The sequence below is a fragment of the Erinaceus europaeus genome, chromosome 4 (genome assembly GCF_950295315.1).
Source record: "Erinaceus europaeus chromosome 4, mEriEur2.1, whole genome shotgun sequence".
Classification (NCBI taxonomy): domain Eukaryota; kingdom Metazoa; phylum Chordata; class Mammalia; order Eulipotyphla; family Erinaceidae; genus Erinaceus; species Erinaceus europaeus.
In genome coordinates, this window is record NC_080165.1 from 91,291,745 (window position 1) to 91,319,608 (window position 27,864).

Here is a 27,864-nt window from a genome sequence, read left to right on the forward strand (position 1 = left end):
TAGTCAGCTGAAGGTGTAAAGTGGGAAGCAGATGTCATAGTGGAATCGTTATATAAGATTTAAATATTTAGTGGAAATGACAAGACACAACTCCACAATTTTCTTTGCATCTCTAATTTAACATCTCTATATTCCACCTCTAGATGAAATCAAAAAGATAACACTGTATCCAAATGGTCAGATTAAACATGTAAAATTTCAAAACACACCTCTACAAAGATAACTTGCTAGTAAATACATGACACATTTGGAAATTCAGTAAACTACTGAGGTGCATAAATTACTTACTTGTTTGTCAAAGGTGAGAAACTGCTTGAGTTGATCAAAATCCGATGGGGTGACATACTTACGAAGAGGCTGCTTCCGGAGTTCTGTGTAAGGATCAAGAGCCATCTTCTCTGGCGGATTTAACTCAATTCCCTGACTTTCCAGAAATTCCTAAATAATTCAGATTTTCAAATGACTATCTTTCTTGAAGGTTCTTAAAATAATAGATCACATAAACTAAGTGTAATAATAATTTCTGTGCCATTGCCCCATTTAACCATTAGCTTTTGCTGCTTGCACATTTTTTTAGCAGTACTTGTCTCCAATTGACCCAATTCTGTAACGCAGATAGTTGAATTCTATATTTTATATGGGTTACATTATGTATATTATATGTTACAAAGCTACTAGAAAATATGCTTACTTGTGCCACCAAGCTAGAGAACCTGGAAGAAATGAATGATTTCCTAGATACCTACCAACTTCCAAAACTAAGTAAAGAGGAAGTGGATAACATGAACAGGCCCATCACAGCTAATGAAATTGAAACAGTTATCAAAAATCTTCCCAAAAATAAAAGTCCTGGACCAGATGGTTTTACAAATGAATTCTAAAAAACTTTCAAAGAAGAACTAATACCTCTACTTTTTAAAGTCTTCCAGAAGATTGAAGACACTGGAATACTCCCTGCCAGCTTCTATGAAGCAAACATCACCCTGATACCAAAAGCAGACAGGGACACAACCAAAAAAGAAAACTACAGACCAATATCTCTGATGAACATAGATGCGAAAATATTGAACAAAATTCTAGCCAACCGGATACAGCAGTATATCAAAAAGATTGTTCATCATGATCAAGTGGGGTTTATCCCAGGCATGCAGGGTTGGTTTAATATACGTAAATCAATCAATGTGATCCACCACATCAACAAAAGCAAGACCAAAAACCACATGGTCATATCAATAGATGCAGAGAAAGCCTTTGACAAAATACAACATCCCTTTATGATCAAAACACTACAAAAAATGGGAATAGATGGAAAATTCCTGAAGATAGTGGAGTCTATATATAGCAACCCTACAGCCAACATCATACTCAATGGTGAAAAACTGGAAGAATTTCCCCTCAGATCAGGTACTAGACAGGGCTGCCCACTATCACCATTACTATTCAACATAGTGTTGGAAGTTCTTGCCATAGCAATCAGGCAGGAGCAAGGAATTAAAGGCATACAGATTGGAAGAGAAGAAGTCAAACTCTCCTTATTTGCAGATGACATGATAGTATACATGGAAAAACCTAAGGAATCCAGCAAGAAGCTTTTGGAAATCATCAGGCAATACAGTAATGTGTCAGGCTATAAAATTAACATTCAAAAGTAAGTGGCATTCCTCTATGCAAACACTAAGTTAGAAGAAATTGAAATCCAGAAATCAGTTCCGTTTTCTATAGCAACAAAAACAATAAAATATCTAGGAGTAAACCTAACCAAAGAAGTGAAAGACTTGTATACTGAAAATTATGAGTCACTACTCAAGGAAACTGAAAAAGACACAAAGAAGTGGAAAGATATTTCATGTTCATGGGTTGGAAGAATTAACATCATCAAAATGAATATATTACCCAGAGCCATCTACAAATTTAATGCTATCCCCATCAAAATCACAGGCACATTTTTTAAGAGAATAGAACAAATGCTACAAATGTTTATCTGGAACCAGAAAAGACCTAGAATTGCCAAAACAATCTTGAGAAAAAATAACAGAACCGGAGGCATCACACTCCCAGATCTCAAACTGTATTATAGGGCCATTGTCATCAAAACTGCTTGGTACTGGAACATGAACAGACACACTGACCAGTGGAATAGAATTGAGAGCCCAGAAATGAGGCCCCACACGTATGGACATCTAATCTTTGACAAAGGGGCCCAGACTATTATATGGGGAAAGCAGAGTCTCTTCAACAAATGGTGTTGGAAACAATGGGTTGAAACATGCAGAAGAATGAAACTGAATCACTGTATTTCACCAAATACAAAAGTAAATTCCAAGTGGATCAAGGACTTGGATGTTAGACCAGAAACTATCAGATACTTAGAGGAAAATATTGGAAGAACTTTTTTCCGCATAAATTTTAAAGACATTTTCAATGAAACGAATCCAATTACAAGGAAGACTAAGGCAAGTATAAACCTATGGGACTACATCAAATTAAAAAGCTTCTTCACAGCAAAAGAAACCACTACCCAAATCAAGAGACCCCTCACAGAATGGGAGAAGATCTTTACATGCCATACATCAGATAAGAGTTTAATAACCGACATATATAAAGAGCTTGCCAGACTCAACAACAAGACAACAAATAACCCCATCCAAAAATGGGGGGAGGACTTGGACAGAATATTCACCACAGAAGAGATCCAAAAGGCCGAGAAACACATGAAAAAATGCTCCAAGTCTCTGATTGTCAGAGAAATGCAAATCAAGACAACAATGAGATATCACTTCACTCCTGTGAGAATGTCATACATCAGAAAAGGTAACAGCAGCAAATGCTGGAGAGGGTGTGGGGTCAAAGGAACCCTCCTGCACTGCTGGTGGGAATGTCAATTGGTCCAACCTCTGTGGAGAACAGTCTGGAGAACTCTCAGAAGGCTAGAAATGGACCTACCTAGCTATGACCCTGCAATTCCCCTCCTGGGGATATATCTTAAGGAACCCAACACATCCATCCAAAAAGATCTGTGTACACATATGTTCTTGGCAGCACAATTTGTAATAGCCAAAACCTGGAAGCAACCCAGGTGTCCAAAAACAGATGAGTGGCTGAGCAAGTTGTGGTATATATACACAATGGAATACTACTCAGCTGTAAAAAATGGTGACTTCACCGTTTTCAGCCGATCTTGGATGGACCTTGAAAAAATCATGTTGAGTGAAATAAGTCAGAAACAGAAGGATGAATATGGGATGATCTCACTCTCAGGCCGAAGTTGAAAAACAAGATTAGAAAAGAAAACACAAGTCAAACCTGAAATGGAATTGGAGTAGTAATTACACCAAAGTAAAAGACTCTGGGGTGGGTGGGTGGGGAGAATACAGGTCCATGAAAAATGATGAATGAAATAGTGGGGGTTGTATTGTTAAATGGGAATCTGGGGAATGTTATGCATGTAAAAAAAAAAAAAAAAGAAGTAGAAACGCAAAGCAGAAATTGACTGAGTTTGGAGTATGGCACCAAAGTAAGAAAGCAGAAGTATACTAGAGTTTGCAGTGAGTACCCTCCCTAACACTTCCTCTCCACTATTCCAAGCTTTGGGTCCATGATTGCTCAACAATTTGTTTGGCTTTGTATGTTAACTCTCTTTTCAGTCACCAGGTTCCAGATGCCATCAGGATGCTAGCCAGCCTTCCCTGGATTGAAGACCCTACCATGTGTCCTGGAGCTCAGCTTCCCCAGAGACTCACCCTACTAGGGAAAGAGAGAGGCAGACTGGGAGTATGGACTGACCAGTCAACGCCCATGTTCAGCGGGGAAGCAATTACAGAAGCCAGACCTTCTACCTTCTGCAACCCTCAATGACCCTGGGTCCATGCTCCCAGAGGGATAGAGAATGGGAAAGCTACTGGGGAGGGGGTGGGATATGGAGATTGGGCAGTGGGAATTGTGTGGAGTAGTACCCCTCCTACCCTATAGTTTTGTTAATTAATCCTTTCTTAAATAAAAAAAAAAAAAAAAAAAGCTTACTTGGAAGATGGTACAATAGCTGGTTTTAAATATGAATTCAGACCAGTGAAATTTAGTTAAAAATACAAGAAGAAAGCTAAGTCTGGGATTGCTTACACCATGTGATTCATATTAGATATGAGACAAGCTGCACAATGGTATGGTAAAACTGAGCTAAAGTAAAATCCCTGGACTGTCTTTGTTTTGTGCCATCATGGTCATCACTGGAACTTTGCACCTCTGTTAGTGGTGGACTTTTTTTTTTTAAGATAAAAGTGAAAGGGAGAGAGAAGAGATACCACAGCATTGCCCCACTACTCCTGAAGCTTTCCCTTTGCATGATGCTCCCACACGACACAGTCGAGGCCTTGAACCTGGATGCTCACTCATGGTAAAATGTACACTCTACTAGGTATACCATCTTCCAGTTCCCCAAATTGCCAACTTTTTAAGTTACTTAAAACAGGTATATAACTAATTCCTTCCACCAGGGGAAGAAAAAAAAAGGCATACTCATTGATTATTTTAGATCAGAAAATATTTTAGCACAATAAGAAAGAGAAGTCAAGTGCTCAGCTAAGACAAGAAAAAAAAAAAAAGGAAAGTGTCTAAATTTGAAATGACCTTAGATTTAATTTTCCTAATTATGAATAAAGAAACAGTATATAGAGTCACTATATCATTGACTACAACTTGACATTTCATCTTAAAATCACCACAGTAAAGTACCTTTGGAAATCAGGGGATAAGAAAGAAAACTGTTTCATGGGATGTATTCACAGTTTAGAATGAAAATGAACCTGAAATCTGGGCTTCTTTTTGCAATTGTGAAGTTAGCATTTGGAAAATTCAATTTAAAAAATGTAGCACTCAGGACCCAAATGTTTGAGTAACTTACGATCTTAGCATTTAAGATTTTATAGGTAGTTTCTAGTATACTCTCAATATTAAAATATTAAGAGGCTGGGTGGTGGTGCATCCTTTTGTGCAAACATGTTACAGTACACAAGGATCTGGGTTCAAACCCCAGGTCCCACCTGTAAGCTTCATGATTGGTAAAACAATGATGCAGGTCTCTCTCTCTCTCTCTCTCTCTCCCTCCATTCCTAATTTCTCTGTCTCTATGCAATAAATAATAAATAATAAAATTAAAAAGCAAGTTTTAAAAAGAAAATACTAAAATATTATGACCTTAATATCTGTTAAAACTGGACTAGTATTAATGACTAACAATAAATTTCCTATCTCCCAGACCAGAAGGCAGCTCACCCAATAGAGCATGTGCCTTACCATGCATGAAGTACTCTGGTACCTCTACCTCTCTCAATCTGAAAAATTAAGAATTGAAAAATTAGGGAGTTGGGCGGTAGCACAGCAGGTTAAGCGGATGTGGCACAAGGACCAGTGTAAGGATCCCGGTTCAAGTCCCCAGCTCCCCACCTCCAGGGCAGTCGATTCACAGGTGATGAAGCAGGTCTGCAGGTGTCTATCTTTCTCTCCCTCTCTGTCTTCCCCTCCTCTCTCCATTCTCTCTGTCCTACCCAACGACGACGACATCAAAAACAACTAAAATGTTAAATCAACAGGGGCAACAAAAGGGAATAAATAAACAAATAAATATATTTTTTAATTTTTTAATTAACCTAGGAGTGGCACCACACTAAAAATTTTTTTTCTCTCCCTTTTATTAGTGTAGTAGGAACTCGAGAGGTAGGTAGCACAGTGGTTGAAGCCTTAGACTCTCATGTATTATTATAGCAGGATTATACATTAAAGTGCTTCGTGGGTCTTTTGCTCCTTTCTATCACTCCCAACAGATAAATGGCTCCCTGCTAACCTTATATTAGGAACTTTGTCAGGAATGTAGAAGCGTTCTAAGGTTGACTATTGTTCTTGTCGCTTGGAAAAACCTAACTCTTTAGATTATTTTGAAATATCCTCAAAAGAGAGAAAAGAATTTAATGTCCTTGAGGCTAAGAAGACAGAAAGAGAAAAATCCCTCCAGGACTGCCCCATTCTCTGAAGGGAGGCTATGGCATCCTTCCCTGCCACTCTAGGAAGACTGGTCCTGAAATGAGGGCAGCCTGCAATGTTCCCAGCTGTGACGATGAGCTGCAAGCTCAGACCAATAGGGACCCCGAGGTTACACAGGCTCCTGTGTTTAATATATATATATAGGCCCTGGGTCAGGTGGATGGAGTTAACAGCTAATTTTATTCATAGATTTTTATTTTTGAAGAATGGGAGCTACTCTCTGCCCTAACCCAACTTTCTAGCCCTTTTCTCTTCTCTGACACCATCTTCTCAAAACAATATTTTTGTCCAACTTCATGTTCTATCAAACTCAAGCAAAAAACTATGAAAAATTCCTAAAATGTACTTCCTAGCTTCTTTCCACCATAAGGTCCCTGTTCTCATCTGCTCTACTCCTACTTTTGTTTCCTGTTCTTTAATCATTTTGTCCCACTTGTAGCCTTTATATCTTGCTGCCTTTCAGCCACAAAGTTACAGATGCTATCATGATTCCATTCTGACTTCCCTGGGCAGATGACCTCACCAATTTGTCATGGAACCTCAGCTCTCCAGAGCCCTACATCACTAGGGAAAGATAGACACAGGCTGGGGGTATGGATAAACCTGCCAGCACCCATGTCCAGTGAAGAATCAATTACAGAAGTCAGAACTACCTTCTGCACCCCAAAAGTAATTTTGATCCATACTCCAGTGTGGGAGAAATGATAGGGGGAAGATGACCAGAGGGCTCTGAACTCCAACTCCATCAGGACCCAAAGAAAAAGGAGAAAAATAGGAGAGACATTTGGATGTAGTGATAGGTGTACATGTGACTTGGAAAGGAAGAGTGGATGGGACCTTAAAAAGAGGGGGGATATATATAAATACAGATAGATAGCTGTAGAAATAATAGCTATTTATCTGCAACCATGGGAGAACGACTGTAGTTTACAATGGAGAGACTGGGGATCCAGAATTCTGGTGGTAGGAATAATACCGAGTTGTACCCCCCGCCCCCAAATATCTTGTAATTTTGTAAATCAATATGAAATCACTAATAAAGAAAGAAAGATCCCTCCACATTGGAAAACAGACAAGCTGGTGGGTCACAGGAAAGCAAAATTTTACACATTCTCTGCAGGGGTACTTTCAACAAAAACAGTCAGTAAGGCACATTCAGTCACAGGGATTAAGCTTTTCCCAGCCATATCTAACACTGTATGTATCTTGGAAGTGCCTCTGGTTATTGGAAAACACTACCCCTACAACCTTTTTAGGTTCGGAATGCCATTGCTGCTTCCATTCTTAGGGCTAGAATCTACAGCAAAGCTGAGGGTAAACTGAAACAATCCAGTTGGACTGGTGCTCAAGTAAGTTTTTAGTTACCTTTTAAAAACAAAACACTATTTCTCACACACTAACATTTAGGGAACAAGAGTCATAGCTGCCAGAGTAGCAGTAATTTTCATAAAGATAAGCTTTAGGAGCCAGGCAGTAGTGCACCTAGATAAACATACACATTACAGTGTGCAAGAACCAGGTTCAAGCCCCTGGTCCCTACCTGCAGGGGGAAGTTTCACAAGTGGTAAAACAGGGCTGCGAGTGTCTCTCTGTCCCTTTCCTTCTCTACCTCTCTACCTCCTCCTCTCAATTCCTTTCTGTCTCTATCCAATAATAAAAATATATTTAAAAATTAAAAACTAACAAGATTAGCTTTAGATCTCTAACTTGGAGCTTTATATTTTGTAACAGGCTCAGTTCTTTCTATTCACAGGAACAAATATCTTAGAGCAGTGAGGGAAAGGTGAGATGGAATAGTAGTGATGATATATTTGAATAAAGATGGTATATGTTTTCCCACCTGCAGGAAGAAAGCTTCAGAAGTGGTGAAGCAGTGCTGCACGTGTCTCTCTGTCTCTCTCTCTCTCCCTCTCCTTCTTCCTCTCTCTATCTTGCCCTCACCCTCAATTTCTCTCTGTTTCTATCCAATAAAAAAAGAAAAGATGGTATATGTCTAACCCACACCATAAAGACAACCATCTTTGTTATTCATTCATAGCTCGAGCCCTAAAGAAAATCAAACTAAATAATAATCATATCGATTTTAAATTGGGAAAGGAGTTAGTTACCTTCTATCCTAACAGACAGTGTTAAAAGCCTAATTAATCTAACCACTAGTGCCAGGATACATAGTTTTAATCAATTATCAATCACTAAATTAACTACTCCTCATTATTCACCAATTCTGTATTTGCAAATTTATTTACTTGATATTTATTTATACCTGTAGCCCTTTTGCCTTTTGTTATCCTTCACAAATGTCCTATTAGTGATCAGATTTCTGGATTGCCTAACAAGATGACATTCTGTGTTTTTGTTTCAGCTTTCTTACTGAAAGTGGCCTTTCTGTGGTTTATTCAGTCACTTTAGTCACTATTGTTCTTTGTTTTGATGTTTTTACTGTCTAAAGCGCACCCAAATTAAATGCTGAAGTATTGTCTCACAGCCCAAAATGACTTTGATAATAAAGAAGTGTTGAAAAGTTTTAGTGCTGAAAGCCTAAAAATGATATATTATTGTAAAATAAGGATAGGGAGCTTCTTTTTTTTTTTTTTTAGCCAAGGTTCATTTGGGTATTTATAACATCATTCACAAGCCAGACAAAATTATCAACTTAAAAAATAGCACTTAATGTTATGAGAACAGTTCCCAGATTTATTAATTTTGAGTCTAGCCTGTGGTTGCCTTAGCAAAGCCAGACCAAATAATTTATAACCCTGGGCTAAACATTCCTCACCCCTGTTGTAAAACAGTGGTAAATCAATATCTTAATTTTTAAAAAAGAAAGCTGTAATATGTGCTTAATTACACTGAACTGTACTCTAAAAATGGTTAAAATTATCAAAGTTTTATACTGCATTTATATTTACCACAACTATTTAAAGGTCACTATGAAGTACCTTAAGGAGAAAATATGTGTGTTAGGTAAGCTCCATGCAGACCTGAGTTATAGAAATACAGATAAAACAGGGTTATGTATTGATCTGTTGACGAAAATGATCTGACCAAGGGTTTATAGGGCCCTAAACCTTGCTTCTGAGGAGAAATGATTCCATGTTTACAAATTCGGTTTGTGGCAATTTTACAAAACAGAGTGGGCCACACATAATTATAAGACCTGATACATAATGGCTTACATCAATGATTCAGTGACCATGTTACAAGTGTTCAAACTGTCCACAAAGACAAAATTATAAAAATAATTGTAACATCTTAAAGTTTACATAAACATTTAATAATTTCTCATTGTTGGTACAAGTCTGAAAATGCCTACGATTAAAAAAAAGAAAGGACCTCCCATACCTGAAAATAGACAACAAAACATGTATGAAGGGGACAGTAGCTTAAAGATGGATAGAACCTTTACCTACATTTTTATGTTATGAGAAATGATTTATTTTTTTATATAGCAGTCGATGAAGCTGCTCGATTCACCATCAGTGGATTCGATTTAATATGCTATAATCTCCATCCTAAACACGGCCGAGCCATCTATGCCAAATCGTGTCTTGCGGACGTTTACCATACGGCCTCTTCGACCTTCTACGACTCCATTACTATTGGAACTATTCAGCTTGTCAACATATATAAGCCTCCCAGTGCCTCATGGGATAATGAGGTCCTGCCTAGCCCGAATCACCCAGCCGTTTACGTTGGAGACTTTAATAGTCATCACCAAGACTGGGGATATTCCTCCACTCGTGCTGACGGCTCTATCTTAGCCAACTGGGCTTCAGCGAATGACCTCTCCCTATTATATGATCCCAAACAGCCAGGCTCTTTTCACAGTGCTATATGGAATAAAGACTCATCACCCGACCTGTGCTGGATTAGCACAGTCAACGGCCAAGCCTTTCCTGCTACGAGACAAGTTCTCAAGATCTTCCCGCACAGTCATCAACGCCCAGCTATCATCCACATTGGTCTCCAGCTCCCACTGATTCTGTGCTCAAAGAAACTAAGATGGAACTTTCGGAAAGCAAACTGGTGTCTGTTCAGTGATCTTACCAACAAATCTATTCCTGCAATTCCAATTAACTCTATCTCCTCTGAAGATTCCTACAGGCGCTTCCGCCAAGCCATCTTCAAAGCAGCTTCCCAAGCCATTCCTCGTGGGAGACGTGCTAACTATACGCCTTGTCTTGATGCTGAATAGGAGCAACTACTAAAGCAGTATGATGAGTATGATGTGGCTGACCATCTCATTGCCTCCCTGGATGCAGCACACCAAGCCCGCTGGCAACAACTCACGGAAAGTCTGAACTTCACCCACTCAAGTAGGAAGGCCTGGAAGCTTCTTCACAGACTGGGTGCCGGTAGCCAACCCCCTCCCGTCTCCCATCCTCCCGTATCTCCAAACTCAGTAGCCAGTCACCTAACTCAAGTTGGACGTGCTAAGATCGACCCAGTCTGGAAAAGAGAAATTTCCCACAAGTGGTCATCCCACTTCCGGTTATCTTGTCCATCTCCAAAACTCTCTCCCTTTACACTGTCTGAACTGGAAGACGCTTTGAAGAGGGTTAAACCGGGAACAGCTGCTGGCTATGATAACATCACCCCAGAACTCATTCTTAACCTGGGTCCCACGGCAAAGAAGTGGCTCACTTCATTCCTGTCCCACATCTTGGAATCTGAGTCTATGCCCAAAGTTTGGCGTTGTGCGAAGATAATAGCGGTTTTGAAACCAAAGAAAGACCCAACACTGGCCGTCAGCTATAGACCAATTTCTCTCCTTTCCGTGTGTTACAAACTCCTTGAGAGGCTGCTTCTGTCACATATCTCTCATCTTAGAGAGAAATTCCTATCACCCGCCCAAGCTGGTTTCTGCCCAGGAAGATCTACCTGCGAACAAGCCCTGGCCCTCTCAACTTACATTGAAAATGGATTCCAGAAGAATTTAAAGATGGGTGCTGTCTTTGTTGATCTCACAGCAGCCTATGACATGGTCTGGCACCGTGGTCTCCTAGTCAAGATCTCAAGATGCCTGCCTCCATGGGTGGCCAACACTATATCGTTTCTTCTCCAAAACAAAAGATTCCGGGTGCATCTGGGTGACAAGTCTAGCAGATGGAGACTTGTCTCAAGTGGCCTCCCCCAGGGCTCTTTTCTGGCTCCTACGCTATTTAATATTTACATCAATGATCTCCCAGAAACTTCTTCAAGGAAGTTCATCTACGCCGATGACATCTGCTGTGCAACTCAGGCATCAAAGTTCGACATCCTTGAGGAAACACTCACGAAAGACATGTCTCTGATATCTGATTACTGTAAAAAATGGCGACTAATCCCTAGCACTGCAAAAATGGTATCATCTGTTTTCCATCTACACCATGCCTCGGCCTCGCGTGAGCTTAATGTGCAGCTTGACGATACGAGAATCTGGCATGAAGCCCAGCCAGTGTATCTTGGCGTTACTCTCGATCGCACTCTGTCATTTCACAAACATCTCATAAAAACTGCAGCAAAGGTGGGCGCGAGGAATAACATCATTGCAAGACTGGCCAGCTCCTCATGGGGCGCGAGCGCTTCCACACTATGATCATCATCACTGGCATTATGCTATTCCACTGCAGAATACTGTGCCCCAGTATGGTTCCGTAGGCCCCATGTCCACCTGGTCGATTCCAAATTATATTCCTCCATGAGGATAATTTCTGGAACCATCCATTCCACCCCGGTTCCATGGCTGCCAGTTCTTAGCAACATCGCCCCGCCAGATATTCGTCGGGATGCGGCATCATCTAAGTTCATTTCCCACATCTACACTTGACCGCACCTGCCAATATACGCGGATATCTCTGCCCACCCTGTCCAACGCTTGACGTCTCGTCACCCAATCTGGTCCCCTATGCCTACACTGAACTTCTCTGTTCCAGACTCTTGGAAACAGAGTTGGCAGTCAGCTGAGGTAAAGAACAAACACCTCATCACAGACCCCTGCAAGCGTCAACCCGGCTTTGACCTAGCACGTTATGATTGGGCCCTCCTCAATCGCTATCGAACAGGCCATGGTCGGTGCACCGCTATGTTCCATAGCTGGGGAGCCAGAGATGACCCGAACTGCCCCTGCGGCTACAGACAGACTATGACCCACATAGTCAACGACTGCCACCTCTCCAGATTCAAAGGAGGTCTCGAAACTTTACATCAGCCTCAACCTGATGCTGTTGACTGGCTACAGAAGAAGGGCAAACGCTAGAAGAAGAATTTATTTTTTTCAAGTCAGTTTTTTTTTTTTTGGTCATTAATAGTGGTTTACAAGAGTGTATAATTATAAGGTATAGTTCCACACACCTCTTGTCACTGAAGTTATGTGCCCCACCCTCCTAATGGTAATTACCATAGTTCTCACAAAGGCTTAGAGACAGTTTATTTACTTCTGGGTTTAGGGGTCTTTTTTTTTTTTTTTAAGTTCATGTATTTCCATTCTCTAGATGTCACATATGATTTAAACCTTTACTTTCTATATTGCTTTTCTCTATTTCTTTGGGATGACATGATGCCACAGCTTCTTTTTATTATTATTATTATTATTATTTTCCCCAGAGCAAGGCTCAGCTATGGCTTATGGTGGTGCAAAGTATTGAACTAGAGATTTTGAAGCCTCAGGCTTGAGAGTCTCTTTGCATAACCATTATGCTATCTACCCTCCACCTCCTTTTATTTTCTTATATCTGTATTTTGTGATAAGGCCACTATTCTTTTTTATTATTATTATTTAAAAACGAGACATAAATAAAACCATAGGATAAGGGGTAAAACTCCACATAATTCCCACCACACCAGATCTCTGTATCCCATCCCCTCCCAATAGCTTTCCTATTCTTTATCCCTCTGGGAGTATGGACCCAAGGTCATTGCGAAATGCAGAAGGTGGAAGGTCTGGCTTCTGTAATTGCTTCCCCGCTGAACATGGGCGTTGACTGGTTGATCCATACTCCCAGCCTGATATGGCCACTATTCTCTCTCTCTCTTCTTCTCTTTCTCTTTCCCTCCCTCCTTTCCTCCAAATATATGTGTGCATTCACTTTACATTGTCAGAAATTCATATTTATGTTATAGAGAAAGTAGAGGCTTTTCTCAATATAGAAAAGGCTCTCCTTTTAAAGTGGTTTATTTCAGAAATTCATGAAGTAGCAAGTTTCTCCAAAATATAGCAAGCAAAATTTACAAAAACATATACATATAACACAATATATATATAACACAATATATACATAACACACATATATATAACACATATATATAACATATATATATATAACACAATATATATATATAACACATATATATAACACAAAGAAAATTTAGGCTTCAATCTAGTAACAGAGGCAGTATTATTTTTGTAACCTAAAACTTTAAATAAATGGTCTGCTATCTATTCCATGTTTCCACCCCAGTAGGGTTACTACCTCCCTCACTCTCTGTCTGAACCAGCATTTCAAATGTTTTCTTTTTGGTTGTCAGGGTTTTCCCTGAGGCTTCTTGCCTATATGAGCCCACTGCTATAGAAAGACACATTTTAGTTATAGATATAATTTTATTTTTAGATAAATACAGACAGAAATTGAGAAGGGTGGGGGGATAGAGACAGGGGAGGGCGAAAGAGTGAGACTCCTGCAGCACCATTTCATTCTTGTAAAGCTTCCCACTCTGCAGGTGAGAAGCAACGGATTCTTGCACACAGTGTAACATGTGTGTACTACTGAGTGTGCCACCACACTGTTTTTTTTCTTTTAAGTTTTTCTTAGGGGAAGGTGAGAGAGAGAGAGAGAGAGATAGGAGGGAAACCACATCACTGTTCCACTATTCCTGAAGCTCCCTCTTGGCAGGTGCACCTGTGTGGTAGTGAGGGGCTCAAGTCACATCTTCACACATGGCAAACTATGCACTCTACTGGGATATATATCTCCTGGTCCTTTCACTTGTAGGCTTATCAAATGATTCATCTCTAAAACAATACATATCAGTATCATTTTGAGGGGGGAAATTATGTCACTGAGTACTGTCCTATCAGCAAATATCAATATACATACAAAACAAATTACAGAGTCTTCTCTTAGTATAATAAGTGATGTACACCCTTCTAGGAATTAGAATAATGCTTAAAGTACTACAACATACAAAAATATGTACTATACCTGTGTGAAATGGTCACAGTCAACAATGTGGAAAGTTTTTCCATAAATTGTAATGTTTATTCCTCGATTTAGGTCTTTCCAGTGGTAATGGTTTCCAACATCATTCTTGGGAAGTCTCTGGCGTTTGATTAACTTGCCTTGAGGAATCCCAGAGTTTTCCACAATGGGTTCCATGACAGACATACTGTCATCTTCCAGATAGTAGTAAATGTGCACTTGACGAATCCTATAATGTTCCTCTGTTGACATGGGAACATCTTCTTGGAAATAGGCATCAAATTTCAGTACCTTTAATAGGTATGGGAAGGTGATAAGACATTATTAATACCTCATCTAAAAACATTTTTGAGTACCCTCCAGTAAAAAGATCTGACAATTAATAATTCCTATCTTCTAACATATATGTTGCCAAACTGCATTCTAAACAAACGTACTGCTTTCAACAAAACTTTCAGCACATCCAAGGAAACCAGCAGTAAACTTAAAGGCAAATCTAGTACCTGGGAGAAAATATTTGCTAATCATATATATAACAAAGGGTTAATATCCTAAAAAAGAAAAGTCAAGAAATTTCACAACTCAGAAACAAAAATAAAACAAACCAGTTTGGAAATGGATCGAAGATGGGGGGGGGGGGGGCAACAGTAGTGCAGTAGATTGAACGCACATGGTGCCAAGCGAAAGAACCCATGTAAGGAACCTGGTTCAAGCTCCACGTTCCCCACCGGCAGGGTGGTCGTCTCACAGTCGGTGAAGCAGGCCTGCAAGTGCCTATGCTTCTCCTCCCTTTTCTGTCTTCCCCTCCTCTCTTGACTTCTCTCTGTACTATCTAACAAGGGGCAACAAAAATTGGAAAAATGGCCTCCAGGGAAAAGTCATAGTGCCGACACTGAACCCCAGCAATAACACTGGAGGCAAAAAAAAAAAAAAAAAAAGAAAGAAAAGAAATGGGCAGAAGATCTGAAAATGTATTTTCCAAAAAATATATAAAAATGGCCAACTGTTATATAACAAATGTTCATTATCATTAATCATCAAGAAAATGCAAATCAAATAAATAACAAGTGTTAGAAAGGACAAGGAGTGGATTTGGGTGGTAGTGCAGAGGGTTAAACGCACGTGGCACAAAGCGCAAGGACTGGCAAAACAATCCAGGTTCGAGCCCACGGCTCCCACCTGCAGGGGAGTCACTTCACAGGTGGTGAAGCAGGTCTGCAGGTTTCTATATTTCCCCCTCTGTCTTCCCTTCCTCTCTCCATTTCTGTCTGACCTATCCAACAACGACAACATCAACAATAGTAATAGCTACAACAATAAAAATAAAAACAAATGGCAACAAATAAATACATATTTTAAAAAAGAAAGTCTTTAAAAAAAAAAAAAGGACAAGGAGAAAAATCATCCTTGTGCATTCTTGGTGGGGAAATAAATTGGTAATCTGTGTACTCAACCAGGTGTGACACCACTCAGCCCCAGGAATATAAATTGGTATAACCATCATGGGAAACAATACGGAGGTTCCTCAAGAAAAAGAGGGAGGTGGTATGGAGAGAGTTCAATGGCGATATTTCCATTGACATGTGCACCATCAGGTTTGAGATCTGGCACCAAATGATGGTGTTAAGGCAGGAGAGTTAAGTTCTGATGCTGTAGTGTCTCTTCCTCTGTCGTCTGCTTATCTGAATGAAAAAAATAAGTGTGCTGAAGTGGTGAAATTATACATGTATAAGACCCACATTCCAGTAATTTCACTTCTGACCATTCAGCTGAAGAAAACAATAACAGTAACTTCGAAAAAATGTGCTTGCGGATGGATAAATGTGTATGTATATAGTGTAATACTATGCAACCTTACAAATGAAATCTTTCCATTTACAACACTAAGAATGGACTTCAAGAGCATCATTATGCTAAGTGAGATTAGAGAAAGACAAATGCCATATGATATTTCTTATATATGGAATCTAATAAAACCACACACAACAAAGGAAAAATGAAGTTCATGGGTTCAGAGAATAGACTGGTAATTGGTAGTTGTTAAAAGTGAGTATGGGTGGGAAGGAGGAGATACGGGCACGGGGTTTCAAAAGGCAAAAATATAGGCTACAGAAATACCATAGTGCTTATGCAAAAATATTTTCATCCCTGAGGCACCAAAGGTCTCAAGTTCAGCCTCTAGAACCAGCATAAACCAGAGCTTAGCAGTGTTCTGGTAAAATAATAATAATAATAATAATAACTTGAAATGCAGAAACAAAATTTTTAAAATCAGCCTAGAAATAAAAACAAGTGTGCAGATATTTTTTTTCCAGAGAAATGACAAATCAGAGCTATGGCTTGGGCAATAAATCAAGCAATAGATCTTCTATAAGAATAAAAGCCAAGAACAAATTTAATTAGAAAACATTAAGGGGGTTGGGCGGGAGCACAGCAGGTTAAGCACAGGTTGCTCAAAGTGATGTTAAATTCGGAGGCTCCAGCAGGCCAGGCTAGCATTGCGGCGGTAGAGAGAGACAGAGACTCGAGGACACACGAGGCTGGGCTGAGAAGCTGTAGTTTAATCTTTATTCATGAACGGGCAAATCACCACACCATGTGCTTCCCCATCATTCTCTCTCCGTACTTGCCTCGATGGGCATTTTCTAGCATGGGGGGAGGGTGAGGCCTAGAGTCCCAAGGCATGGCTGCAGTCAGTCTTTGAGAAACCCAGCAGCATAAGGGAAGCTGCTAGTTTTGTGCAAAATGTCCGTGGTGTACCAGTGAGTCCGATAGAAGTCCAAAGCAGGTATCCACCAAAGAATTGCCAGGGGGTGAATTGTTGTACGTCTGTCTCAATGGGGAATATAGCCATCGGAATTCTGCTTTTCTGTAGAGAACTTGACAGCTGCAATTCACTTATTTATGAAACAAAACTTGTAGCAGGTTAGAAGTTTACCACAATTGATAACTCTATCACAATTGGAAGTCTTTTTTAGTATGATTTTAAGGTTGTTTAAAGTTCAAACAATAAAATGTGGAAAGGCAAAGATGAACCATAGAAAGAAAAAAGCCTCAGGCATGAGAATTATTATCATAACCATAGCAACCTAACATTTCTAATTGAGAAGGAATTTGAGACTTTTACATATCAACAACGTCTTTTTAACCTTTTGTTACACCCATTCAGATGGAGACACACCCTAAGTGTGCACACTTTTTTTTTTGACCAACTTAGTTAAAATATGTTGATATTTAAACTAATTTTTACCTCAGACTTTAAATGTAAGTTAATTTTATCTTTATGAGAATTACCTTGAAAACCTTTTTCATTTAACTCTGTCTGGTAAGAATATAGCCTTCAAGTTATATTTTTAACCTTAAAGTTAATGTTACCAAACTTTAAACACACACGTAAATATGGTCTTTAATACACAAGGAGAGAAACCTTTGTTGCGAAGACATGTCATTTTAAACACGAATTTAGATCTGTAATGTCTTAGTTGTTGGGGGGGGGGGGGGGTTTACCATCTGGAGGTGGCTTCCCGCGCAGCTCCACTTCTAGGAATTGTAGGTTGCGATTTCTGCACAAATCTCTGCGTATTCTAGCTCCTCTGCCTTCAGACCCGAGCTGAGGATGACAGCCAGGGGGCCCAGTTTCGGCAGGGAGCCCGTGGTCTCCGGGTGGTCCAGAATCTGCCCAGACTGCATAGCAGGAGGGCGGGTGGGCCAGCCATGCAAAAGGCGTGGGCCGAGGTGCCCCGGAGTGGCAGCCAGGATAGGCCGCCTCGGCCCTGCCCCATGGCCCTGCCATGTCGGCCAAGCAGCGTGGAGGGAGCCGGCGCCCAATGCCCCACGCCACAGGGTGGAAAGCTGGCTCATGCGGGCTGGCGTTGGGCTCCTGCGGGCTGGCGTTGGGCGGAAACCATAGAGTGGTCCAGAGATAAAAGTTCCAGAAACAGCGAAACAGTCTCATGAAGAAAGGGCAGAGGCCTTTGGAGATCTCTTCACAAGAAGAAGAGAAGGCCATAGTACATAGGTAGCCAAATTGTCTTCACTTATCTGAGAGATGCGCAGGTCAAGTCCACGTGGGCACCATTTGTTGTTAAATTCGGAGGCTCCAGCAGGCCGGGCTAGCGTCGTGGCAGTAGACAGAGACAGAGACTTGGGGACACATGGCTGGGCTGAGAAGCTGCAGTTTAATCTTTATTCACGAACGGGCAAATCACCACACCATGTGCTTCCCCATCATTCTCTCTCCAGGCTGCTCCTGGGACTCTGGATGTCCTTAGCATAGGGGGTGGGGAGAAAGCGGGGGGGGGGGGGAGCAGGCACGAAACTAGCAAGGGCCAGAGGTCGGGGGGAAGGGGAACAAACCAATATGAAACATATCAACACAAAGCACAAGGACCAGCGTAAGGGTCCCTGTTCGAGCCCTGGCTCTCCACCTGCAGGGGGTCACCTCACAAGCGATGAAGCAGGTCTGCAGGTGTCTATCTTTCTCTCCCCCCTGTGTCTCCTCTTCCTCTCTCCATTTCTCTCTGTCCTATCCAACAACAACATCATCAATGGCAACAATAACAATAATGACAACAAGGGCAACAAAATGGGAAAAAATGGCTTCTAGGAGCAGTGGATTCATAGTGTAGGCACTGAGCCCCAGCAATAACCGTGGAAGCAAAATAATAATAATAATAATTTAAAAAAAGAAAAAGTAAAGACCAAGAGCCAGACTAATACAACAGTCAATAACGTGTTAATAGTTAACATGCCATTTAAACTATGATAGTGGTAGAGAAAATAGAAGTGTAAGAAGAGACTTGGCAACTCACTGAATGTGGGAGCACTAAAAGGATGAAAAACTAAAAAAAAAAAAAAGACTCAGGCTTTAATTAACATCTGTGGTTTAAAAAATACAGTTAAGTGCAACTCTCTGGAGAAAGAAAATGAGTCAGAAACATGAAGAACTTGAGGTGCCAACCATGGATTCAGGTGAAGCTAGCTCTTGGCCAGGGGATATAGCTTTGTATTTACAACATATTCAGAATTGGAAGTAAATACTGAGTTTTCTGTCTTGTGGTGACAGTTGAAACCATAAATGGTGCAATCTCTCAAAAACATATTTCTCAAGAATTAGAAGAGATCTAGAAAATGTGTATAGATAAAATGTGAGGAGAAAGTGCATTCAGAGAAGAAACAAACAGAAAAATCAAGAGAGTGAAGAGTCATGGAAGCAGGAAAAAAAGTAGGGTTAAAGAGTAGGAAAGCTATCAGTGGAGGGGTTGGTATATGGAGGTCTGGTGGTGGGAACTGTGCGAAGCTGTACCCCTCTTATCCTATGGTTTTGTCAATGTTCCCTTTTTATAAATAAAATTTTTTTTTAAATACGCAGAGTTTCAGGAAAGAAAGGAGTCAAAAATAGCAGATAATATTGATATAAATAAGTCAAGAGAATGAATGATGGCAAAGAAAGCCTCCCCAGATTTGGCAAATAAAAAGAATTGACCCTGGCAGTCGGGCGGTAGCACAGCAGGTTAAGTGCACGTGGCGCAAAGCACAAGGACCAGCACAGAGATCCCAGTTTGAGCCCCCGGCTCCCCACTTGCAAGGGAGTCGCTTCACAAGTGGTGAAGCAGGTCTGCGGGTGTCTGTCTTTCTCTCCCCCTCTCTTGTCTTCCCTTCCTCTCTCCATTTCTCTCTGTTCTAACGACGACGTCATCAGTAACAACAATAATAACTACAACAACAATAAAGATGGGCAACAAAAGGGAAAATATATAAAAAAAATAAACCCTAGATAGTTGACCTCACCAATATGTTCTGGAACCCCACCTCTCCAGAGGCCTACCCTACTAGGGAAAGATAAAAACAGGCTGGGGGTATAGATCGACCTGCCAATACCCATGTCTAATGGAGAAGTAATTACAGAAGCCAAACTTCCCACCTTCTGCACCCTATAAAGATCTTTGGTCCATATTCCCAGAGGAATAATGAATAGGGAAACTTTCTTTCTTTTTTTTAATTTACTTATTCGCTTTTGTTGCCCTTGTTTTATTGTTGTAGTTATTATTGTTGTTGTTGTTGTTGGATAGGACAGAGAGAAATGGAGAGAGATGGGGAAGTCAGAGAGGGGGAGAGAAAGATAGACACCCGCAGACCTGCTTCACCACTTGTGAAGCGACTCCCTTGCAGGTGGGGAGCCGGGGGCTCAAACTGGGATCTCTGTGCTGGTCCTTGTGCTTTGCACCACGTGCTTAACCCGCTGCGCTACCACCCAACCCCGGTAGGGAAACTTTCAGTGGAGGGGTGGGGTACAGTGGAGGGGTGGTAGGAATTGTACCCCTCTTATCCCACAAAATCTTTTCGATCATTATTAAATCACTAATTAAAAAATGGGGGTAAAAAGGACAATACTGGTTATTTAGAATAAAAAGTTTTCATTTTTGAGATTGAAGAGAAATTAAGACTGTAAGTCCTCTGGCCATCAAGTGAGGAATAAAATGCTGTTGCTTAAAAGAGAAACAGGGTGGTCCAGGAGGTGGCACAATGGATAAAGTATTGGCTTGTCAACCTTGAGGTCTGGAGTTCAATCCCCGGCAGCACATTACCAGAGTGATGTCTGGTTCTTTCTCTCTCTCTCTCCACCTGTCTTTCTCATGAATAAATAAATAGTTTTAAAAGAGAGAGAGAAACAGGGTCAAAAGAAGCTGTTTGAGGACAGGATAGAATAATCCTAGGTGGAAAAATTGTCACTAAAGCATTTGAAATGGAATTTAAAGATGAAAAACATTAAAGAATTACATTACTTACTAAGGCAGGATGGGAAGTTAACCTAGGAAACAGAAGAGTGTGTGTAATGAAAAAGAAAATTATCTGGGAACAAAGAAAGAAAATGAAGGTTTTAATAGTATGTGTCCTGAGCTTGATCACTTAAATATGGAAGGTTTGGGACCGGGTGATGGTACTCTCAGTTCAAGAAGGACCCAGGTTCAAGCCCCAGCTCCCTATCTGCAGGGGGGAAACTTCAAAAGTGGTGGAGCAGTGCTGCAGGTATCTGTTTTTTCTCCTCTATTTCACCCATCCATCTCAGTTCCTGTCTCTAACAAATAAATAAATATAAACATACAGGAAATACCAAAAAAAAAATTAAGATAAAGAAGTGGTTAACTGCACATCTCACCATGTGCAAAGACCTGGGTTTGAACCCCTGCTCTCCAACCATCAAAATATTTCCTCTATAGTCTTCATTTTTCACTAGTCTTCCAATGTGTTTTTGTTATGTGAGTTGCCTTTTTTTATTGATATTCTTTCATCATCCTTGTTTTTCTTGGCCATGAGCCTCTTTTCCATTAATTGGAAGTAGTTTTAACCCAGATCTTCCAGCAGAATAACTGGTGGGACTTTTCAACAAACTTAACCACCTCAACCTTCAAGCCAGATTTTTAGATGATTATTATGTGTAAGTGAATGTGAGAGCTTCTGTCCAGTTTCTAAAAGCTAGCTTTCTTCATTTGTACCTAACCTGTTTCCCTTCCAGTTTTACTTGTTATTTTTAGATATAAATTTTAACAATTTAGTAATTGTATTTCACCTTCTTACTAGCTTCACCAGGCATAACCAATCCACCTCCTGTTCCATCCATTTTGTCCTGAAGGATAAATATCTTCTTATCACAGTATAGTTTCCTATTGAGTATATATCCTGTAACTTCTTTCTCAAGTTGTCCTTCATTGGGCATTTAGGCTACACTCCTTGGCTATTGTAATACAGGTATGAATATAAAAGTTCATATGACCCTTAGAATTAGTCCTTTAATATCCTTTGGATATATCTAAATGCATACTTTTATATCTTATTTATTTTTTTTCTTAATTAAATCAGAGTTTTTTAAATTTTATTAGTAATTTAATGATGATTAAGAAGACTGTAGGATAAGAGGGGTACAATTCCATACAATTCCCACCACCAGAGTTCCATATCCCATCCCTATCAATTGGAAGGTTCCCTATTCCTTTTCCCTCAAAGAGTATGGGCCAAAATTCTTTATGGGATGCCAAAAATTTTAAGAATAACCAGAAATCCACAAGGTAGCCAATATATCTAGATATATTTGGTTACTTTTTGTACCCTCCTTATGCTTTATGTTTTAGTTTTTATTTTTATTGTTGGGCCTTGGTGCTGGCGCTAAGAATCCACCTCTCCTAGTGGCTATTTTTTCCCCCAATTTTTCCCCTTTCTTTTTTATTTGACAGGACAGAGAAATTGAGAGGGAAAGGGATATACATAGAGAGAAAGATAGACATCTGCAGACCTAGTTCACTGCTTATGAAGTGTTCCTCACCCCCTGTCTTGTCACCACCACCACCACAGTAGGTGGGGAGCAAGGGCTCAAGGAGCCTGTCCTTGCTCATGGCAATATATGCACTTAACCAGGTGACGCACTGCCCGGCCCCTACTCTTTCCCTTTAAAAAAAAAACCAAATTATTAATGAGAAAGATAAGAGGAAAGAGAAAGAACCAGATATCACCCTGGCACATGTACTGCCGGGAATCGAACTCAGGACCTCATGCCCAAGAGTCCAAAGCTCTATCACTGCGTCACCTCCCGGACCACCTTTTTTTTTTTTTTTTTTGTATGGTTATTTTGAATCAAATCTGAAATGTTCCCTGGAATGCAAGAAAGAATGAAAAGAAAAAGGAAGGGAGCAAGGGAGGAAGTGAAAGAGGAAGGCAGGCAGTCTGGAAAAAACAAGTAATAGATGAAGTCTTTGCCATCTTGGTATATTTTTAAAGATTTTTTGTATAGATTAAGGATCTTATGATCATTATAGAAAACAGAAATCTTTAAATAGTAGCTCACAGAGCATATATACTCAAGAGTTAAGATTTCATACCACTTTTCTTCAACTGTATTTGAAAAGCATTAGAGTTAAGTCTACAGGGAATTATAGTCTATAATTGGTTCTCTGACTAAAGAAAGCCCCTTTCAGTCCTGAGTTCAGCTGTTTATGACTAAGAGTTGAAGCATTTGAACAATTTTTTTCTAAGAACATTCTGGTAAACCTGTGGTTTATGCTTGACTTCTCTGCAAACTGTTGGATCTCAGAAATTTGAATTCAAAGTTGCCCCCAAACCCCAGATGATACCTTTTTGTCAAAAGCCACATGTGCAGGAATAAACTGTGCAGGTGGGGCCTGCTTAGGTTCTCCATAAGTTAGAGCTGGAGCCTTATTTGCCAACTCATCTAGGTCAGCCTGGGAAAGCTGGTTGACTGGAAGCCGCTCCCCGCCTATTCCAACTGTTGGACGTCGAGCAATAGCATAGCCATTTCTGTAACCCAGAGTCTGGCTTCTATGAAAGGCTGTTTTCTGAAGAAGATAAATGAGTCATTAGTAACATGTTATAAATATTTTTTAGATGAGTTAATGTTTAAAACATATAATTTAAATCCTTGCTCGTAACATAGTAAAGTTTACATAGATAAGAAGTTTCTTGCATAATAAACTAACATACTTGTCCAAGAACAAACTGGGAAGCAGCAGTCTAAGTCTAAAATGAAATTTAAAGCCCTTCTCCAAAATGCCCAATTTTACTACTAAATCACTTGCACAGAAATTAGAACATTATCTCCTCTATAGTCTTCATTTTTCACTAGTCTTCCAATTTTTTTTTTCATTTTTTTCTGGTGGTCATGAATAATAGAACCTAGAATAACTGGTACTGTGAAATGAATTTTCATTTGAAATGAAAGGAACTTATTACAAATGATATATTCACCCAACTCTTTGAAAAGCAAGAGATATTATATATTTAGTCTCAAACTCAATAATTCTCTGGTTGCTTAAGGATTTGATCCGATTTAGGGAGTAAATGAAAAAGAAGCCATTACTATTAATCTCATTGAAAGGAAAGGGGTCATGAGAAATGACTTGAGGTATACATCAACAATTGGAATGTTCTAAGAAGGGTGGATACATTCTTGTATCCAGACAAGGCATAGTGAGTAGGGAGCTGATGTCCAGAATTTGATACCCAACATCCCATGTGCCAGAGTGATGCTCAGCTTCTGCCTTTCTCTGCCTCCCAATATCTTATGTCAATAGAAAACATTTTGGGGCCAGGTAGTGGTGCACCTGGTTGATCACACATGTTATAATGCATATGGACCAAAGTTCAAGCCCCCACTCCCCACCTGTAGGGGGAAAGCTTCACAAATGGTGAAGCAGTGATACAGGTGTATTTCTTTCTGTCTCTCTTCCTCGTTATCTTCCCCATCCCTCTAAGACTTCTCTGTCTCTATCTAACAAATAAAAATAAATAAATAACATTTATAATGTGGCAAATATACCAAGAATTAATTACCAGTAACAAAAAATCAGAGCAGATTAATAGAGAGTAAGGAAGTTAGGTTAGTAATTAAAAACTTCCTAAGGGAGAAAAGCACAGAATCACATGGTTTCACAGTATTATACCAAGCATCAGAAAAACTAGTATCAATTCTAATTCTTAAACTCTTCCAAAAACTTGAAGGGAATAACCTCAACTCAGTTTAAAAGGCTAGTGTTATCCTAATGCCAATTTCAGATTAGTGCACTACAAAAAAAAAAAGAAAGAAATTACAGAACAAAGACCCAATATAGATGCAAAATATTTCAACAAAATATCTTCAAACTAAGTTTAACAGAACATTAAAAGGTTCATTGAATATTACCAAGTGGGATTTATCTCTGATACATCACATTAAAAGCATAAAAGAAGATATGTTTTCTTTTAAAATATTTATTGGATAGAGGGAGATATAAATCAAAAGGGAAGGGGGGAGATAGAAAAGGAGAAAGAAAAAGAGACACCTGCAGCACTGCCTCACTGCTTTGTGAAGCTTCCTACCCTGCAGATGGGAACCAGGGATTTGAACCTGGATCCTTGCATGTTCTAACACACGTGGTCAACCAAGTGTGCTACTGCCTTACCCCTACATCAAAGATAGAAATTGTATGATCATCTCAACTGACGCAGACAAAATAGCAGACAAAATGCAAAATTTTTATGATTAAAAAGCATGTAAGAAATTAGGGATAGAAGGTATATACCTCAGCAGAATAAAGATCATATGTGATGATTCAATAGTTAACATCATGCTCATTGGTGAAAGGGTGAAAACTGTTTTTCTAAGTTTAGAAACAAGACTAGAATGCCCACTCTAACCATTCTGATCCAACATAATACTGAAAGCCCTAGCCAGAACAGTTAGAAAAGAAAAGAATATTTAATAAAATTGTCTCTGTTTGCAGATGACAAGATCTGGTGGTACAAAATCAACGCACAGAAATTAGCTGTGCTTTTCCACACAAAGTATATTTTCAAAGAATTAAAGAAAATCATATTAATATCAAAACCAAAATATTACTTAAGAATAAAAGCAATCAAAGAAGAAAAAAAAAAGAACAAAATACTATAAAACAAACTGGTATTACTGCTCATTGGTGAAAGGGTGTATTTTGCTAAATGAAATAGGTATTTTGAAGGTATTTTGCTAAATGAAATGTCAGTCGGAGAAAGACAGTATGGTGTCACTTAGATATGAAATCTAAAAAGCCCAAATCCATAGAATTAGGGAGTCAAGTGGTGGTTAGTTACCAGGAACTGGAAGACTGAAAGGAATGGAGAGAAATTAGACAATGCGTACACATTTCTAGCTTCTTTAGTTATAAGATGAAGTAGATCTATGTGGGGGTATAGCATAATGGTTATGCAAAGAGACCTTCATGCCCGAGGCTCTCAAGTCCTAGGTTCAATCCTCCATACGGCCGGCCATAAGCCAGAGCTAAGTAGTGCTCTGATTAAAAAAAAAAAAGATCCATGGTTGTTCAACAATTTGTTTGGCTTTGTATGTTAACGCTCTTTTCAGCCACCAGGTTCCAGATGCCATCAGGATGCCAGCCAGGCTTCCCTGGACTGAAGACCCCACCAATGTGTCCTGGAGCTCTGCTTCCCCAGAGCCCCACCCTACTAGGGAAAGAGAGAGACAGACTGGGAGTATGGATCAACAAGTCAATGCCCATGTTCAGTGGGGAAGCAATTACAGAAGCCAGACCTCCCACCTTCTGCAACCCACAATGACCCTGGGTCCATGCTCCCAGAAGGATAGAGAATGGGAAAGCTATCAGGGGAGGGGATGGGATATGGAGATTGGGTGGTGGGAATTGTGTGGAACTGTACCCCTCTTATCCTATGGTTTTGTTAATGTCTTCTTTCTTAATTAAAAAAAAAAAAATTAAAAAGAAAAAAAAAGATGAAATAGGTCTGGGGATCTAATGTACTATACTGTATTATACTATACCATAATGTACTATGTACTTGAAAGTTTTTAACAGAATAAATTTTAATGTTCTTAGCACAAAAATGAAATCATAGGACTAGAAATATAATTCAATGGTAGAGTATATGTTTTGCATCTATGATGCCCTGGTTCTAGTCCCTGATAATGCATGTGGGGACACACACACACACACACACACACACACACACACACACAATGGTAATTATGTGAGATAGGACAGCAGTGTCAGCTTAATCACATAGCACTAGTTTAACCCTATGGAGGTAATAATTATGCAAATAAGTGTATCATCTGAACAGGTTGCAAACTTCCAAGTTACACAATGTCACATGTCAATCACATCAGCAAAACAAAAAATGGGGGAAATAGGGGCTATGTTAATTTTGTGGCATACTTTTTCAGTTCTTTGTAATGTTGGGTTACTTTTAAAGCAATACATATGCAAATATAAATACACATACAGACATACATGTATATAATTTAGGGTTAATAAAGTTTATATTAATGAAAAAAGGACTTTGTAGTTTCTCTACAACCCAAACTACAATTTTTCAGGATCTGCACTAACATGACAGGAAAAATTTCTTTTGCTAAGAGAGATATGGGCTGTGGACTTTCCTTAAGGGTCTCCACACATTCAGGGTCACAAGTCAGTTGATTGGAGCTGATTCAGATATATAACACACATACCATAGAACAAAATGAGCTGTTAACTTCTTCATCAGATAACTTCAAGCTCCTCTACTTCCACCTCTATAGAAGCTGCTTCATTTACTTTTCCTTTCAACACAATTATCTCTACCATCCCTTAACTTTATTAATGAACCCTCAGGCCTCCCCACCACTCTATGTCCTTATGGTTTACCTTTCAAGTGTCCTGAAAGTTAAACATCCTTAATCCATCAGTGCTTCAGAGAGTGACCATATTTGTCAAATTTCAAATAAGTCAAACTGGTTGAGACTTGGCCAGTGTATTTGAAATATGAAACATATCTAAGGAACTTGAAGTGTGGTAATATGTGTTCTCAGAGCATGACACTTTCTACTTCATATCTGGAACTTAAGTCAATTCAACTCTACCTTATGGGTAATCCACAATCATCAACACCAAATGTTTAGGCTGTTCCTGTGTAAGGTGGGAATCATGCCTACAGCATTTTCGAAATTATGTAAAACTGTAAGTTCCACTAAAATGAAAAAATCTACAATGTTGTGTATTAATACAGGAATATTTATGAAGAGTTTAGAGTACAAAGTACCTCAGCAAATCTTCAAATTCAATTCATTTCCCCATGAAAAATAAAGACGTGTTTGACCTTACTTTTGTGAACAAGA

At 39.6% G+C, this 27,864-nt stretch overlaps 1 protein-coding gene across 3 annotated transcripts in view; it reads right to left on the minus strand.

The window, feature by feature from the left end:
• Positions 1-27,864, minus strand: part of EFHC1 (EF-hand domain containing 1) — a 178,246-nt gene that overhangs the window by 65,489 nt on the left and 84,893 nt on the right. For 2 of the 3 annotated variants that reach the window (XM_060190045.1, XM_060190044.1), the window contains exons 2-4: positions 23,336-23,557; positions 14,214-14,501; positions 289-438 (exon numbers count right to left, since the gene is read on the minus strand). In XM_060190045.1, coding sequence (XP_060046028.1) covers positions 289-438; positions 14,214-14,501; positions 23,336-23,557 — 660 coding nt within the window. The remainder of the gene's footprint in view (positions 1-288; positions 439-14,213; positions 14,502-23,335; positions 23,558-27,864) is intronic. The other variant, XM_060190046.1, reaches the window with a different exon arrangement.